At 35.7% G+C, this 16,525-nt stretch overlaps 1 protein-coding gene and 1 pseudogene across 1 annotated transcript; both read right to left on the reverse strand.

The window, feature by feature from the left end:
* Positions 1-312: 312 nt before the first annotated feature.
* On the reverse strand, positions 313-1,363 carry LOC134258933 (uncharacterized; annotated as a pseudogene).
* A 1,492-nt stretch (positions 1,364-2,855) lies between these two features.
* Positions 2,856-14,041, reverse strand: LOC134258929 (uncharacterized). Its single transcript, XM_062741530.1, has 5 exons — positions 13,899-14,041; positions 13,366-13,576; positions 12,401-12,534; positions 12,150-12,291; positions 2,856-3,172 (listed from the first exon to the last, which is right to left on the reverse strand). The coding sequence occupies exons 1-5, from the start codon at positions 13,969-13,971 to the stop codon at positions 2,965-2,967; spliced, it is 768 nt and encodes a 255-aa protein (XP_062597514.1). The 5' UTR covers positions 13,972-14,041; the 3' UTR covers positions 2,856-2,964.
* Between the last annotated feature and the right edge of the window lie 2,484 nt (positions 14,042-16,525).

Genomic DNA, 16,525 nt, shown 5'->3' on the forward strand with positions numbered 1-16,525 from the left:
CAAGCGGTTTGGGGGTACCCTCACATTAGATAAGAGAGAAACAAACGGCAACTCTGATACTGAGATCAAAATGCATTTGTAACTTTTGACCTTTGGGTACAACCCAAATCTTTGTTCATAGGATTTACATGATTTATCACATTATATCCTTATTAATAATTAAAAATTATATCTTCTAAAATAAGTTGTCCTATTGTCATATCGTTGATCCATATACTTGTGTTTTACCTATTTCACATCTCAAACTTTAATTATTTTTTATATATACAAGATTACATGTATTTTTGATGATTGGTATTCATGTCAACTTTTTTAACCTACATCATTGAAGATGCAATTGCAAGTGGTGGTCAAGTCGATTCCTATTTCTCCAATGGCCAGGCACTCTGGCAAGGACACAAGCCTCCCATGCTCAGATATGATATCGGGGGTAATTTGGCCAGCAAGGTGGGGATGGATTTCAAATGACAGTCGTATATGTTGGTGACTTCTGGTCTGGCTTCTCCACAGAGGCCAGTGCTTTAGAAAAAATAGTTTGCCACGGCATATAGCAGGCGGAAAGACGGAGACTATCTGGAAAAGAAAAAATATCACTGCAATCAGAGATTATGTCCCTTTGAAACAGCTGATCCAGATGGAAATAAGAGTCAACAACACTTCAAGTCACACGACTGCCTCCACGTTCGAAATGCGTGGTGTTTCTCTGGGGGAAACTTTCGCATGAAGGTGCAGATAATCTGCCAATGAATGAGGCAGATTGCATGATTGGGCGGCGAAGTCTCAAACCTGAAGGGACCGTTACTGCCGTAATTATCTGCATAAAAGGACATAAGTTCGCGCTCTGTGTCTGTAAATCCGCCAGCAGTTGGGTACAATTGACGCTCAACGACTAATTCCAATAACTTCCGAAGTTGCGACTCCCACCAAATCTCCCGGAAAAGCAAGTGTGGACACCATGGTCTTCGGATTGCCTTACAGATGGGAGCGCATGAGAAGAATCAGGTCCACTTTGGTCAGCATCTCTCAATGGCAGGTCCCCGACACCACTCCAAAACGGTGGAAGATGGATCCGCTGGACATGCCGTTTGACATGGCCACTCAGGCTAATATTGCATGAGGGGCAGTGATAAGAGGCTCTCTCCTGTCCGGCAGATCTATCCTCACACGCTTGGTTCCCTGATGCGACTGGGGCTTCAACCTCATCTGATGAACAACGAACTTAGTCCAGAATCATTTGATCCGCCGAGCAAAGGCTGCTAGTGTTTATTGACCACACTTCATCATGGCTGCTCTAGGAAGGCGTCAGATCCTCATTATAGTCTGGAACAAACTTACTCTCATCTAGCTCCTCATCAGAATACATCCTGAAAACAACGGAGATAATAAAAAATCATATAAGCTGTTTTAAAAGAGATGAACACTATGATAATTAAGGAAACCCAGAAAAGCTAAAACTTCATTTCGTGTTTTTGGATGAGGCCAGGCCTTTACTGCCTCTATTTTTGATGGAGCTATTGAAATTCCTTTTGAGCTAACAACTTTTCCTAAGAACTCTGTCTCAGCACGATAGAGGTCGCATTTTTGGCTTTAACTTGAGGGAGTGTTCTCTAAATCGTTGCAGTGTTGCCCTTAAATTAGCCAGTCCATCATTGAAGTTCTTTCCCTACACAATAACGTCGTCCAAACAACCAGTACTTGATTCCAGGTTAGTCCCCTGAGTACGAACTTGCATTGCTCTCTGAAAGGTGGCAGGAGCATTACAAAGACCCATTCCCATCCTGGTATGCTCAAAAAGCCATAGCGAGTAATAAATGCGGTCTTCTTGCGATCCTCTTCTAAAATTTCAACTTGGTAATAGCCCGAGGCCATATCTAAAGTTTAGAAATATTTGGTTCCTTGAAGTGTGTCTAGGCAATCTTCTATGATGGGTAGAGGAAATGGATCTTTGACAGTAACACTGTTTAAGTCACGGTAGTCAATGCACCACCTGACATTTCCGTCTTTGTTCTTCACAAGAACTGGTGCCGAGGCCCACTCTGAACTTGATGGCTGAATGATACCTGCTTTAAGCATTTTTCTTAGATTCATCCTCCTGATGTTGGAATCCAAGTGGTGTTCGACGCATTTTGTGCTTAACTGGATTAGCATCCTTAGTGTCAATGTGATGTTGGATTGCGGTCTAAATCATGCTTGGCAAACACATCTTCAAACTCCACCAATAGCATCTTAAACTCTTTCTGTTCATTCTCATTGAGATCTTTTGCAGACCTTTTGAATAAATCTGCGAGATGGTCCGGTAAAGTTAAGTCACTGGCCTTTCCGACGTCTACTCTTCTGATACCAGCCTCATCATTTAAGGGAGGGTCAACTAAGTATCCATTACCGAGAGTCTGTGCAAACTGAATATGTCGACTATATGAGGTAAATTAGTGCCAACAATATCTTGGAAAACCTGGTCCTCTTATACTACACAGGTTCTGTCATGGAGGTACTCTGCTTTTAATATCAACTTCAGAGTACGTGTTAGAATTGGATTATAAATACTAACGATGTAGATTTCTCTGATAAGCAGTCACATCATAAGAACATTTCTTTTATTGAACAATTTTTGTTTATGACATAAGGAAATCAAAACCTGAATATACTGATTAATTCTTATTTATGATTATAATTGTAGTGATTAATGTTTATTTACAGTAACCTCTGTTCAGTGATAAGTTATGTAACTCAGAGATTTGCGGTCATTGGAAAAATTCATCTGTTCATTTAATAACATTTTTGTAACATGTATGTCTGTTTCGAATGAAAATCAATGAATAGAGCTAAAATAATGTAGTATTTAATATAAATGTTGTAAGTTAAAAGTTATAATTATTAAAAAAATTGTTACGTATTTCTTATGCTTTGTCACAAACCTGGATCACTGCTGTTGAATTGTGCTGTCCTCCAAAATATAACTGGATTCTAATTTTTTTCGAATGATGTTGATATTATCCGATCTCCTGTCAACTTTCGTTTTGGATCACTGTACTGGAATGGCATTTTCCTCGCTAGGATTACCGGGTAGTAGTTCTTTCGAATGATACTGATATTCTCTTCTGACCATTGAATATTGTTTGTAGGACATCTTTTAAATGCATCGATTGTTTCATCCAAAATTTCACTGTATGTTCTATTCAATAAAACAAGAGGCACAGGGGCCACAACGCTCACCTGAGCACATTGGCTAGGTAAAAGCACATATCAGATCAGAACTGATAGTTATGGGGGGGGGGGCTGAATTTAAACCCCCCAGGGGTTCATGATTTGAACAAACTAGAATCTACACTACCTGAAGATGATTCCATATTAATATTATATGACACTAATCATAGCTTTGAAGTACTTGAAAAGATGATTTTAAAAGGTTTCCTTATAAATCCCTATGTAAAACTTGAGTCAGCCATTTTGGCCCCATCCTAGACCCAGGGGTCATGATTTGAACTAACTTGAATCTACACTTACTGAGAATGATTCCACATGAGTTTCATCTTTCCTGTCCCAGTGGTTCTTGAGAAGAAGATTTTTAAAGATTTTTCCTATATATTCCTATGTAAAACTTGGGTTGGCTATTTTGCCCCCACCCTAGCCCCGGGGGTTATGATTTGAATAAACTTGAATCTACACTACCTAAGGATGATTCCACGTGAGTTTCATTTTTCCTGGCCAAGTGGTTCTTGAGAAAAAAAATTTTTAAAGATTTTTTCCTTTATATTCCTATGTAAAACTTGGGTCGGCCATTTTGGCACCACTACTAGCTCCGGGGGTCATGATTTGAACAAACTTGAATCTACACTACCTGGGGATGATTCCACATGAGTTTCATCTTTCCTGGCCCTGTGGTTCTTGAGAAGAAGATTTTTAAAGATGTTTCCTTTATATTTCTATATAAAACTTGGGTCGGCCATTTTGGCCCCACCCTTGCCCTGGGGGTCGTTATTTGAACAAACTTGAATTATCACTACCTGAGGATGATTCTACGTGAGTTTCATCTTTCCTGGCCCAGTGGTTCTTCAGAAGAAGATTTTGAAAGATTTTTCCTTTATATTTCTATGTAAAACTTGGGTCGGCCATTTTGGCCCCACCCTAGCCCCATGGGGCATGATTTGAACAAACGTAAATCTACTCTACCTGAAGATGATTCTACACGAGTTTTATTTTTCCTGGCCCAGTGGTTCTTGAGAAGAAGATTTAAAAATGCCATTAATCTCCCCTTGAAAAAGGGCGTGGCAATTCATTTGAACAAACCTGAATCCCCTTTACCCAAGGATGTTTGTGGGAAGTTTGGTTGAAATTGGCCCAGCAGTTCTTGAGAAGAAGTCGAAAATGTCAAAAGTTTACAGACAGACGGACGCTGGACAAAATGTGATCAGAAAAGCTCACTTGAGCCTTCGGCTCAGGTGAGCTAAAAATAAAAACAATTAAGATTTTGGTTGAAAAATATTTAAGAATTTCAATAACAATTGCTTTTCAGCATCTCAAAGTACTCTCTGTTTCTATTACCAGTGGCTTCATTGGAGCGTAATAATGATTATCTAGAACTAGAGTCGAGCTCGTTGCAAAGCAACGAGTAGGTCTTCCGTCGGACAGAGAGAAATGACCTTGAGTCAAGGTCAAGCCACTTTCTAATGATAAAGCAATCTTTTAAGGGTAGATATAATCTTGTAATGTTTTACTATTAAAAAAGTGATAGTAAAGGAATGTTTGCGACCTTGACCTTGTCAAAATGACCTTGGGTCACACCATGACACAAGATGGTGACGAGCATACTCCACTTGTGTGCTACTGTATTGACAAATTCACACAGATTTTATTTTCAAACAATGCATCCAGTCAAAATATCTTATCCTAAATGACCTTGATTCAAGGCCATAACACACTCTCCATGATTTAAGCCTTACCTTTATTTAGATAGGCCTTGTCACAGCTAATTTACAAAAAAGTTATGATCAGTTTTAAGCAATGTTTAAATTTTGGAAAAGCCGGATAAACTTCAAGGTCAAAGTTCATGATATACCCGAAACTAGTATTTGATTTGATTTTATCACAGGTTACGTACATGACATTGTGATGTTTGTGTTAAATGAAAGCCCTATCTCTCCTCATTAAAAAGTTATGATCAAGCCTCAAAGCCAGGTTGTCAAAAGTCAGTGTATTTAGAAAAAGTTGTCATAGGTAATTCATATGGATAAAATAAAAGCCTTATCTCTTCTCAGTCAAAACGTATGAGTATTGTTAATGTTTTTGATAAGCAGGTCAAAATTTCAAGGTCAAAGGGTACAAAAACAGTGAATTTTAAAAGGTGTCACAGTTAATACATTTTTATAACATAGGTAACCAAAGATTACGAAGCTCACCTCGACGAATGTTATCTGTTTAAGTAATGCAAATCCTACATCATATTTTCTTAATATTAAGTATTCATCCCAACAACAATATTCTTGCAAGTTGTGCTTAACCCTCTACATGGCATATACACATTTCTATGCGTTTAATGTGAAAAAAAACATGTATTGTGTAAACAAATATTCATAACTGTTACAACTGCAGATATCAAATACTTCAATTTCATTCGGACTGATCTGTTCCCAAAACTTTAACCTGGTCTCTTGTATGGAAAATATAGGTCAGATCCAGCATCCCAAGCAAGTCTGATAGTGTCCATCCTAAGATGCATCATCCATGCAAGTTTGGTTTAGCTAGGGCTTATAGTTACTTGGGAATGAAAATGTAGGTCAGATCCAGCATCCGAAGCAAGCCTGGTAGTGTCCATCCTAAGATACATCATCCATGCAAGTTTGGTTTAGCTAGGGCTTACAGTTACTTGGGAATGAAAAATGTAGGTCAGATCCAGCATCCAAAGCAAGTCTGGTAGTGTCCATCCCTAGATACATAATCCATGCAAGTTTGGTTCAGGTAGGGCTTATAGTTACTTGGGAATGAAAAATGTAGGTCAGATCCAGCATCCGAAGCAAGTCTGGTAGTGTCCCTCCCTAGATACATCATCCATGCAGGTTTGGTTTAGCTAGGGCTTACAGTTACTTGGGAATGAAAAATGTAGGTCAGATCCAGCATCCGAAGCAAGCCTGGTAGTGTCCATCCCTAGATACATCATCCATGCAAGTTTGCTTCTGGTAGGGCTTATAGTTACTTGGGAATGAAAATGTAGGTCAAATCCAGCATCTGAAGCAAGTCTGGTAGTGTCCATCCCTAGATGCATCATCTATGTAAGTTCGGTCTAAATAGGGCTCATAGTTACTGGGGAATGAAAATGTAAGTTAGATCCAGCATCCGAAGCAAGTTTGGTAATGTCCATCCCTAGATGCATCATCCATGCAAGTTTGGTTCAGGTAAGACTTATAGTTACTTGGGAATGAAAAATGTAGGTCAGATCCAGCATCCGAAGCAAGTCGGGTAGTGTCCCTCCCTAGATACATCATCCATGCAGGTTTGGTTTAGCTAGGGCTTACAGTTACTTGGGAATGAAAAATGTAGGTCAGATCCAGCATCCGAAGCAAATCTGGTAGTGTCCATCCCTAGATACATCATCCATGCAAGTTTGCTTCAGGTAGGGCTTATAGTTACTTGGGAATGAAAATGTACGTAAGATCCATCATCTGAAGCAAGTATGGTAATGTCCATCCCTAGATACATCATCTATGTAAGTTCGGTCCAAATAGGGTTCATAGTTACTGGGGAATGAAAATGTAGGTCAGATCCAGCATCCGAAGCAAGTCTGGTAGTGTCCATCCCTAGATACATCATCCAAGCAAGTTTGGTTCAGGTAGGGCTTATAGTTACTTGGGAATGAAAATGTAGGTTAGATCCAGCATCCAAAGCAAGTCTGGTAGTGTCCCTCCCTAGATACATCATCCATGCAAGTTTGGTCCAAATAGAGCTCATAGTTACTTGGGAATGAAAATGTAGGTCAGATCCAGCATCTGAAACAAGTCTGGTAGTGTACATCCCTAAATACATCATCCATGCAAGTTTGCTTCAGGTAGGGTTCATAGTTACTTGGGAATGAAAATGTAGGTCAGATCCAGCATCCGAAGCAAGTCTGGTATTGTCCATCCCTAAATGCATCATCACTGCAAGTTTGGTCCAAATAGGGCTTATAGTTCCTGAGGAATGGACCTGCTCTAAAACTTTAACCTGGTCACTCATCTAGACAACGTAGGTCAGATCCAGCATCCGAAGCAAGTCTTATAGTGTACATTCATAGATGCATCATCCATGCAAGTTTGGTTCAGGTAGGGTTTATAGTTCCTTGGGAATAGACCTGCTCCAAAAACTTTAACCTGGTCACTCATCTGGAAAATGTAGGTCAGATCCAGCATCCGAAGCAAGTCTGGTAGTGTACATTCATAGATGCATCATCCATGCAAGTTTGGTCTGGGTAGGGCTTATAATTCCTTGGGAATGGACCTGCTCGAAAAACTTTAAACCTGGTCACTCATCTGGAAAATGTAAGTCAGATCCAGCATCCGAAACAAGTTTGGTAGTGTACATTCATAGATGCATCATCCATGCAAGTTTGGTCCAAATAGGGCTTATAATTCCTTGGGAATGGACCTGCTCCAAAAACTTTAACCTGGTCACTCATCTGGAAAATGTAGGTCAGATCCAGCATCCGAAGCAAGTGTGGTAGTGTACATTCATAGATGCATCATCCATGCAAGTTTGGTCTGGGTAGGGCTTATTATTCCTTGGGAATGGACCTGCTCCAAAAACTTTAACCTGCTCCAAAAACTTTAACCTGGTCACTCACCTAGAAAATGTAGGTCAGATCCAGCATCCGAAGCAAGTCTGGTAGTGTACATCCCTAGATGCATCATCCATGCAAGTTTGGTTCAGATAGGGCTAATAGTAACTTTGGAATGGACTTGCTCCTAAAACTTTAACCTGGGACGCCGACACTGGGGGTATAGCATAAGCTCATCTCGACTTCGTCGAGGTGAGCTAAAAATGGAAGCTTTCAAAATTTATGGTCAATTTAAAGTAATGTTATTTTTTTAAGTAGGTCAAGCTCCAAGATCAAGGTCACAGGGTCAAAAAGCACAGTATATTTGAAAATCAGATGTCACTAATAATGCACATGTGAAATATCAAAGTCCTATTTCAACTCATTCAATAGTTATTATCAAGTTTAAAGTTCTCGTGACAGATGGACAGACTGGCTGACGAATAAGGTTTAATGTTCCCTAAAAAATAAATACATGTTATTTGAACATGATAGATTGAGAAGTACGAATAATTAAAGAAAGATTTGAATACAATAGAATATAAATCAGGTTTCCTACATGAGATTTCCTTAAAGACTTATTAATATAAATATTATTTAAGAACATGCAATACATGTTCTTGGAGGTTCAAGACGCGAAGACCGGTCATTTCGATGAGATGTCTCGTTACCGGGTTGGTAGTGCCATAAAAGGATTTAATTCGCCTGATTTCACCTCTGATTTCCTGCTAGTGATTTATATTGTTTAAACAAAATTTAATTCTATGAAAAGAATTATTTTTAATGCTTATTTTTGACACATGCTTAAGTTATTAACCTAAGTTTAAATAGTAAAAAGGAATCTGCAGTCACTAAATATTTATCTAAGGAATTAGTGTCAATCCTCTACATCAAAGAGTGTCTGACTTGTGTGTATGATATAAATTGCGTAAATGTGTTAATTGAAATTTGAGTGAATCCCGTATGTTGTGTGAGAGAGTTTTTAGATCCGCCGTGGACTATCCCGGACGTGAACATTAAATGTACTGGACATTCTGTCATCAAGAAAATATAGTTTTACTCTGGACTATTCCGAGTTACCTAAACGTTTGTGTGTGTGTCGGTGTGTGAGCTTTACAACCTGTCTTTGTTTTCTGTAACTTGATTTGATTTTTTTAAAAAAAAACTTAAACTTTTTATTGCTTGACTCTCGTTTAATTAATTTTCGTCACAAATTCACTTGTGTTAATTTAACCAAATATATTCTATTAAAATAATGACTCCCATCTTCTTTGTTAACTTTAAATTGCGTGAAATAAATAGTGTAAAAATCCAGAATGAAAATAATGAAATTCAATGTTAGAAATGAAATTATTACATGTAAGTGTCGGAAAAGCATTGCAAAATTCTGGAAATCAAACGCAGTAAAAACTGGTACCCCCCCCCCCTTACCCAAAGAAACTAATACATGTACATGTACACACTTCGATGCTCGAATGAACACTCTAATCGGCACAAATTTTAGAAATTAAAACGTTTATATATAGGAAAATTTAGTGACGCATATTAATCTTTTTTTCATTTATTTGACGACCTGTGAATAAGAAAAGTCGGGTACGCATGATTATTGGTTAACATTGTAATAGATTATATTTATCATGGGATTTCAACACCAGTCCTGACCTATACGTACCTGACCAACTGACATTCTCGACTCTGAAGGAAAACGTATCATTTGAGGGTAGGGGGGTTACGTATCGCGATGAGAGGAAATTCAAATATCTCTTTTAGTCCAATAAACACGAAAGAATGGCTTGGAATATTTGTATGCAACTACATGGCTTTCTCAGAAACAATTTTGAATTCGTTAAAAAAATTCTAATTATTCATTTTTTTTCTCTCGTATTCTGAATGCTCGGAATGAATATATTTTGGGGGCTCCTCCGTGTAAAACTGCATGTATTTAGTTACCATCATGTGCCCGTAAAATCGTGTCATAGTGATATTCTTTTTATTCGAGGAAATAAAAGAAATACACCCGGTACAATGCAATAATACATTGTAAGTTATGTATCAATTCATGCAAAACTCAAAGTTGTTCATGAGAATTGGAAACGTCACTTGCACTTACAATTTACTGAGCAATGTTTATATGTATTTGCTAATTTAAACAACATCGCATTTTTTCTGATATAAACTTGATATAGGTCCGTATACATGTGCTTGTAACGATTGCAATTACTTCGAAGTGGAGTGGGAGACGGGGCCTTTAAAAAAATCGTACTACGTGTGTACCTTTCCAATAATAGAATCATCCGCACAAATCAAAAACAAGTTGCAGTATTGATATCCCCAATTTTTTTTGAAATAACGAGACTATAATGCACTTCACAAGGGTAGATTTGAACATTAATTTATGATGTTTATGGTACATTTGCAACTAAAATCACAATCAAAATTGGCAGAGTTATCTACGGGTCATCCTGTGTCACCCTTCAGCGTAGCCGATGAACTCGTCCATAGATACCTCAGCAGATGAGAAAAGCGCGCGTAAACGCAGCACCTTCTATTCATTCGTCAAAGAATAGAAACCGACATTCAACACTTTTAAATCATGTTCAAGAAAATCTTAAACTTTGTGTATAGAAATAATCTGACGATTAGCGCAAATAACATGTTTTCCTGATCTTAAATCTAGGACTCTAGTAAAATCAAAGAGCGGTAATGTTGACCTCACGAATGTATACAGGTCAATGCGCGATCGATAAACGGGTTTCATAACCAAACAAAACACGCACACTGTACGTACGCAGGAAACTTTCAGGGTCCGAGGAAGATTCACGATGCATGAATTGAAGGACGGTGAATTATCTTAAGCTTGAATATTTTTTTTTTAAATAAATAATGCTACATTGAATATTCATACTTGAAAATATTTTTCCTCTCTCCCGTCTTGTTCTTTACACTAAATACGGGGAGAAAGTTGTCTTTGAATAATCTGTATGACATCCAGCCAGAGAATACGTTTTAAATCTTATTTCAACAAAGTTTAATATTCAATTTAGCTAGGTATATTATTCTTATCCAGTAAATTTCAGTTATACGTGTTATACGCGTACGCATATAGAATTCTTCTTCCACTTGCCTTATAAAATCACTTACCTGTACATGGACTATAACCTTTTCTGCTCATCTAATAAAACATGACTTGAACAAAATAACGTTTTCATGGGATCAATAAGATGCTAAAGAACCCATTTCAAATCAATAACCATATCGAAATATTTACCGTTTTTAAGTTATAAAGCAAAACATTTCGAGCGCCCTTGGCCCCTAATTTGAGGGACCAGCCCCTTTTAATGATGTCAAATGATAGAGCTTAAAATTATGCACAATATTTGTTCAACATGTCTTAACAAATTATTTTTAGTTTAAAAGATACATCAGGAAATAGATGTCGATTTTTGCGCTTTTAGGCATTCTCATTTTTGACCCCTATCTAGCACCGTTTTGAGCGCAGAAATTGAAAAAGAAAAACCGATGTGCACAACTTCAATTCTTCTAGTATTCAAATGCAGTAGACATTCTGCTCCAGCTTTTGTCGTTTCTGAACCTTTGTCTGGAAACAAACAGCAGCAAATTTTCATTTAAAGGGAAATAACTCAAAAGCGGAAGGGAATTTTTGAAATGTATGAAAACATTTAAATTGAGTTTTGTAACGTCCAAAAACTCTGAAAATTTGAGCAAAATTCGTTAAGAAATGAGCGAGTTACGAGGTCTCAAAGTTGGCGTCTAGGAAAAAAAAAATAATAGGAATAATCTTAACCATCAGAATCAGCAGAAGGTCTTCCGCCTGAGCGGAAGACCTTAATAAACCAGTCGTAGCAAAATCACTGAACAATATTACATTTAAAATTCGTCCTTGGGGGCATCTGTTCGATAGAATGTTAATGTCAATTGGAATTGGTTTAGAGGTATGGACGAACAAGGCAAACATTATGTCTATTTTAAAAGTATACAAGCTTTATTTCTTTCATGAATTTAGCAATAAGAGTTAAGTTCGTAATATTGTAAGGTATGAATTTATTGCATAACGGGCTAACTATCGTTAGAGCCCTGGCATACCCAACACACTCCTTAAGTATATGAATCATATGTGTGATATTACACTGGACGAAATTTTTTTCGGGGAGATACAATCGTCAGGTCATAAAACTGTATTTTAGGGTGTAGTATGTCCTTTCTCCATGACTTTGTTTACCCAAAAATATGTATTTTCACTCATACTATGAAAAAAATCAAAGAATTGTTTTAATAATTTTTTTTTCAACAAATCTTAATGAAGCACTTTCATTAAGTTAGTAACCAAAATCCTTTTAAAACTTACCCACAGAAAGACTCTTTGGACACATTGTTATTATTTTCTGTGAGATCCTGTCTCGGGAGTCCCATTAGGGTAAGCACTGTCTCAGTATAGTTATCAAGCTTCTTGTTCAGGCTGTTCATACACTGTCGCAAGTTCCTTAGGACTACAATGAAGAACATTGATTTTTGTAATATAAAATTTAAACCTATAAAAAAAAAGGTTATAAATTTTGAACAAACACTCATTTACACGTATTTTGATCAAATACGCACTAGGGTATATAGGATTGATGCAAAGACTTGTTTCTTTTGTCTTGTACATTGACAGGAATACTGTTCGGTCACCACATCCTGGGGAATTTAAAATATCCAACTCGTCCACACAATCAACAAGTTCCTGGACATACCTGTAAACAAGATTGATAAATATCAAAGGTCTAAGAAGGGGCAATTTGCATGTTAGTTAATAAAATATGTTCTTGCAAGAACTATGAACTCTAACTCTTGATTCCCGCCTACATTTTGCACCCATTGAATTCAATGTAAATGGCAATTTGGCCATTTAATCTTTGTTTAATACAAAGAATAGTTCTATGGTAATTGATTAATCATTTTATTTCCAGTGCTAGATAGTAAATTATCATGAATTCTAGCTGTTGAAAAAAGGGGGGTAGGCGATATTTTCTGGTGAAATCGAACTTTCAAGAATCACCATATAATAGTCTTAAACATCATAAAATGTATCTCGTATCGTTTCTTATGTTTTACGCAAATAAATAAATCATATATAAATAAATAAAATATAATTATTTAGTTGTAAATAGCTTTAAAATGGGTGAAAAATCAGCTTTTTTTCGTTTTTTGTCTATAAACATATGTTCCCCCCCCCCATGAAACACAAAAAGCTTTGGCATAAATTTGTTAAATGACTGTCCATATTACCTGTAAAAAGGAATTTTTGTTTCACGGGGGGGGAAAGATGTTTTAAAAATATTTTCCGTTTTCCGTTGATTTCTATAGTGAAAAACACAAGTTTAACCACAATTATAGAGTTATCTCTCTTTGGTATCCCAAATAAGTAACGTTTTATGAAAATTCATATAAAAATCTATAAAAATTTCGAAAATCGTTCGAATATGTTAACTTTTGAGAATTGACTTAGAGGTAGGCGGGAGAACAATACTTTCGTTCGTGGTTCTTTGCCCAAGTTTACATGAGAACCTTCGCGAAATGCTTACTTGCAATAATCGGTGAAGAAATTTTCTCCAAGGTACATATTTCCTTCATGGTCAGATGCATTCGATGGTTCAGAAAAACAGGCAGACAAGCCAGGGCAACCGTCCTCAATGTGTGTATCGTTTATGTAATCGTATGTAGCATTTAAGATTTCAAAGTCATCCGGTTTTTCTTCATAGATGTCGATATCATCTCGTCTCATCAAAACATTACCTACATGTTCATAAGATAAACAAATTAAAGAAAAAAATTGCAATTTAAAATTGGAATTCTCAAAAAAGGATTGAAATCTCAAAGATAGATATATTTTAAAAGTCTTTGAAAATATTAAAAAATTGATAATAAACTTATTATAACATTATAATTTTTAAAAACTCTTCTAACCTTCAAGAGGAAAACAAATCATACATCTATAACATTGAAACAACTGAATTTATAAGCCTTTAAAATTTCCACTGACAAACTTTCCTTAGCGATCTCATATATGTACAATACTCCGTATTTTAAATCAAAAACTCTCATTCTTTGTGCTTACCCACGGCGTAACCAAAGTATGCCGAACTAATGATAAACAAGACCCAGTAACTAACGAACATCTCTTTGTTCATAACTGTTGTCCGTTTGAGGCATGACTGTTGCAATTTCCAAATGCTGCAATTTATAACTGCAGTAGATTATTAAAATCGTTGAACAAAATTATTCAAATCTAATGATTTTCGACTGCAATTACGATTTATGGAAAGGTCAAAACCTACGAAAATGACAATTTGACTTGGTAACATAAATCCTATCCACTCCTTTTTTAAATTACTGGCGTCTGTTACGATTATTATAGATATATATTTTGTTCGTTGATTCTCTCCTCTCGTTTTAACTTTTTTGGACTAAAAAAATATCATTTGGCGACGATTTTATGGATTTTGAGTTGAACACAATTGTGTCCAAGAATTTGACAGCCCTGGCACCAACCATTTAAAAATTTGGTCAAGGTTGAAGATTTCAAGAGTAGGTCAAGGAAGTTGAAACGTACCCTGAGAAAACATCTTTTCACCAGTAATATCTGAAAAAACTTTAGCTCAAATTATTCAGAAGTTACGGTCAAGGTTTAAAATTTTCCTGAGATAGGTTAAACTCCAAGGCCAGGAGGTCACCTTGAAAATTCCCAAGAAATGTTTTGTCACAAGGAAAATATAAAAAAGTCTAAGCACCAATAATTCTGAAAGAATGGGTAACATTAATTCATTTCAAAAGTATTTATGTGTTGGTACCAAAATTGAAGAAACATCTTGTCACAAGGGGCAACCATATGACATTACCCCCCGCACAATCATTTTCAGGTTAGTGTAAGGTGTTTTCCAAAAGTACGTCACACTACAAGAATACACAGGCAACTTAGCCACATATGATTCTCATATGAGTATCATATGATTCTCATATGATTGGTTTCATATGAGAATCATAGAAAAAGGGCATCATATGTGAATCATATGAAGCAAATCATATGATTTACATATGATCCACATATGTGAATCATATGAAAATAACTACATATGATTTTCATATGAATGATTTAAGTGTGTTTCAAGCCATTTACATATGAGAATCATATGAAGAGGACATCTTATGTAAATCATATGGAACACTTGTGTGTTTCAAGCCATTTACATATGAGAATCATATGAAAAGGACATCATATGTAAATCATATGAAACATGTGTGTGTTCTTTTTCAATATTTTTCACATTCTTGTACACATTTAAAAATCAGATATTTCTGCTTTAGATGAAAATTCATTACATTACAATGATCTATCTTCATTGGTTAAATATTTTAAAATATCTTAAAATGCTTACACAACTTTTTTGATAAAATTATTTTCATCAAGAGAAATAACTTATTTTTCACAGTTTACATTCTAAACAAGAAAATATACAAACAAGTCAGTAGCATTTGTCGATACATGTATTTAACATATTCTAACATGAGTACAAATTATAAGATTTCAGCAAAATGATTTAGTAGTTAAACATGTATACTGTACATGTACAAATGAATAACATAATTAGTTCATGTATAAAAATACCATATGACATGAAAGTGTCCAAAGCAAAATTGAAATATCAGCAATAACATTTGTCATATATTCTCTATTGTAAATTTATGAAAAATCAAGTTATTGATTATTCCAGCATACAATAAGAATATGGGAAATTTTCACAGCTCAAATTCAGACAAGATTGTGTACATCCTCCCCATTTCATAATTATTCCATATATTTCCTTGTTTTTTTTCCTTCTGTATCTTTCAATTTTTTCAGTTGTCCTCCCTTTGATCTTCCATGACCATTTTGAAAATCTCTTTGAACTGTACCGTACCAAAAATGAATATCCACCACTTCTCCTCTTCCTGAACAATTTCTTTGTGGCACAGAATGGTCTCTACAAAAAATTTCAAAAGTAAAAATAAAATAATTCTTAAATACTATGAGTTATAAAAGTTACTTATGTATAATCAGCAAACAAATGTATGCCCAATTCACTGACACAGATATGATACAAGATAAAACTAACGTTATATATGTTATACTAGGTGTTTTGAGGAATCCTATGATGTAATTTGCAAAACAATTACACTATTGAAAGATATGCTTCATAATCATAAAAAGCAATTTTTTGTTATTTTGACAATTAAATTTGGAATGTTCAAACAGTATATATTAATTCAGATTGTCAAAAAATTAAGAAGATTCTGATACAAATACATGTATATTATTTTTGGACAAAAAATACTACAGACAAGTAGACAGTCAGAAAAACAGACATTGTGATTCCAAGATATCCCAAACTTTAGGGAATTAAGACTATAACAAAGTTTATTTAACAGTGTGTAGTTACCTTAACTTTGAAGCAAGCCTTGGATCTTGGGATTTGTTCTTTATCTTATGAGAGGCTGACTGTATATTGAACCTGTAAGACAAATACTCACAGTCTAACACAGTAGATATTTTCTAAGAATACATTTAATTAAAACTTAAACTATTAAAAAGAGAGAGTACACTACAAGTTTGTAGGTTCTCTATAGTCTTAAATATATCTAACATTTAACCCGAAACTATAGGCACGCGCACCATTCACTAGTGTTGGGGGGCAAAATAATTGTCAG

The sequence above is a fragment of the Saccostrea cucullata genome, unplaced genomic scaffold (assembly GCF_032062105.1).
Source record: "Saccostrea cucullata isolate Sc308-1 unplaced genomic scaffold, CSIRO_AGI_Scuc_v1 ctg3984, whole genome shotgun sequence".
NCBI classification, from domain to species: Eukaryota; Metazoa; Mollusca; class Bivalvia; order Ostreida; family Ostreidae; genus Saccostrea; species Saccostrea cuccullata.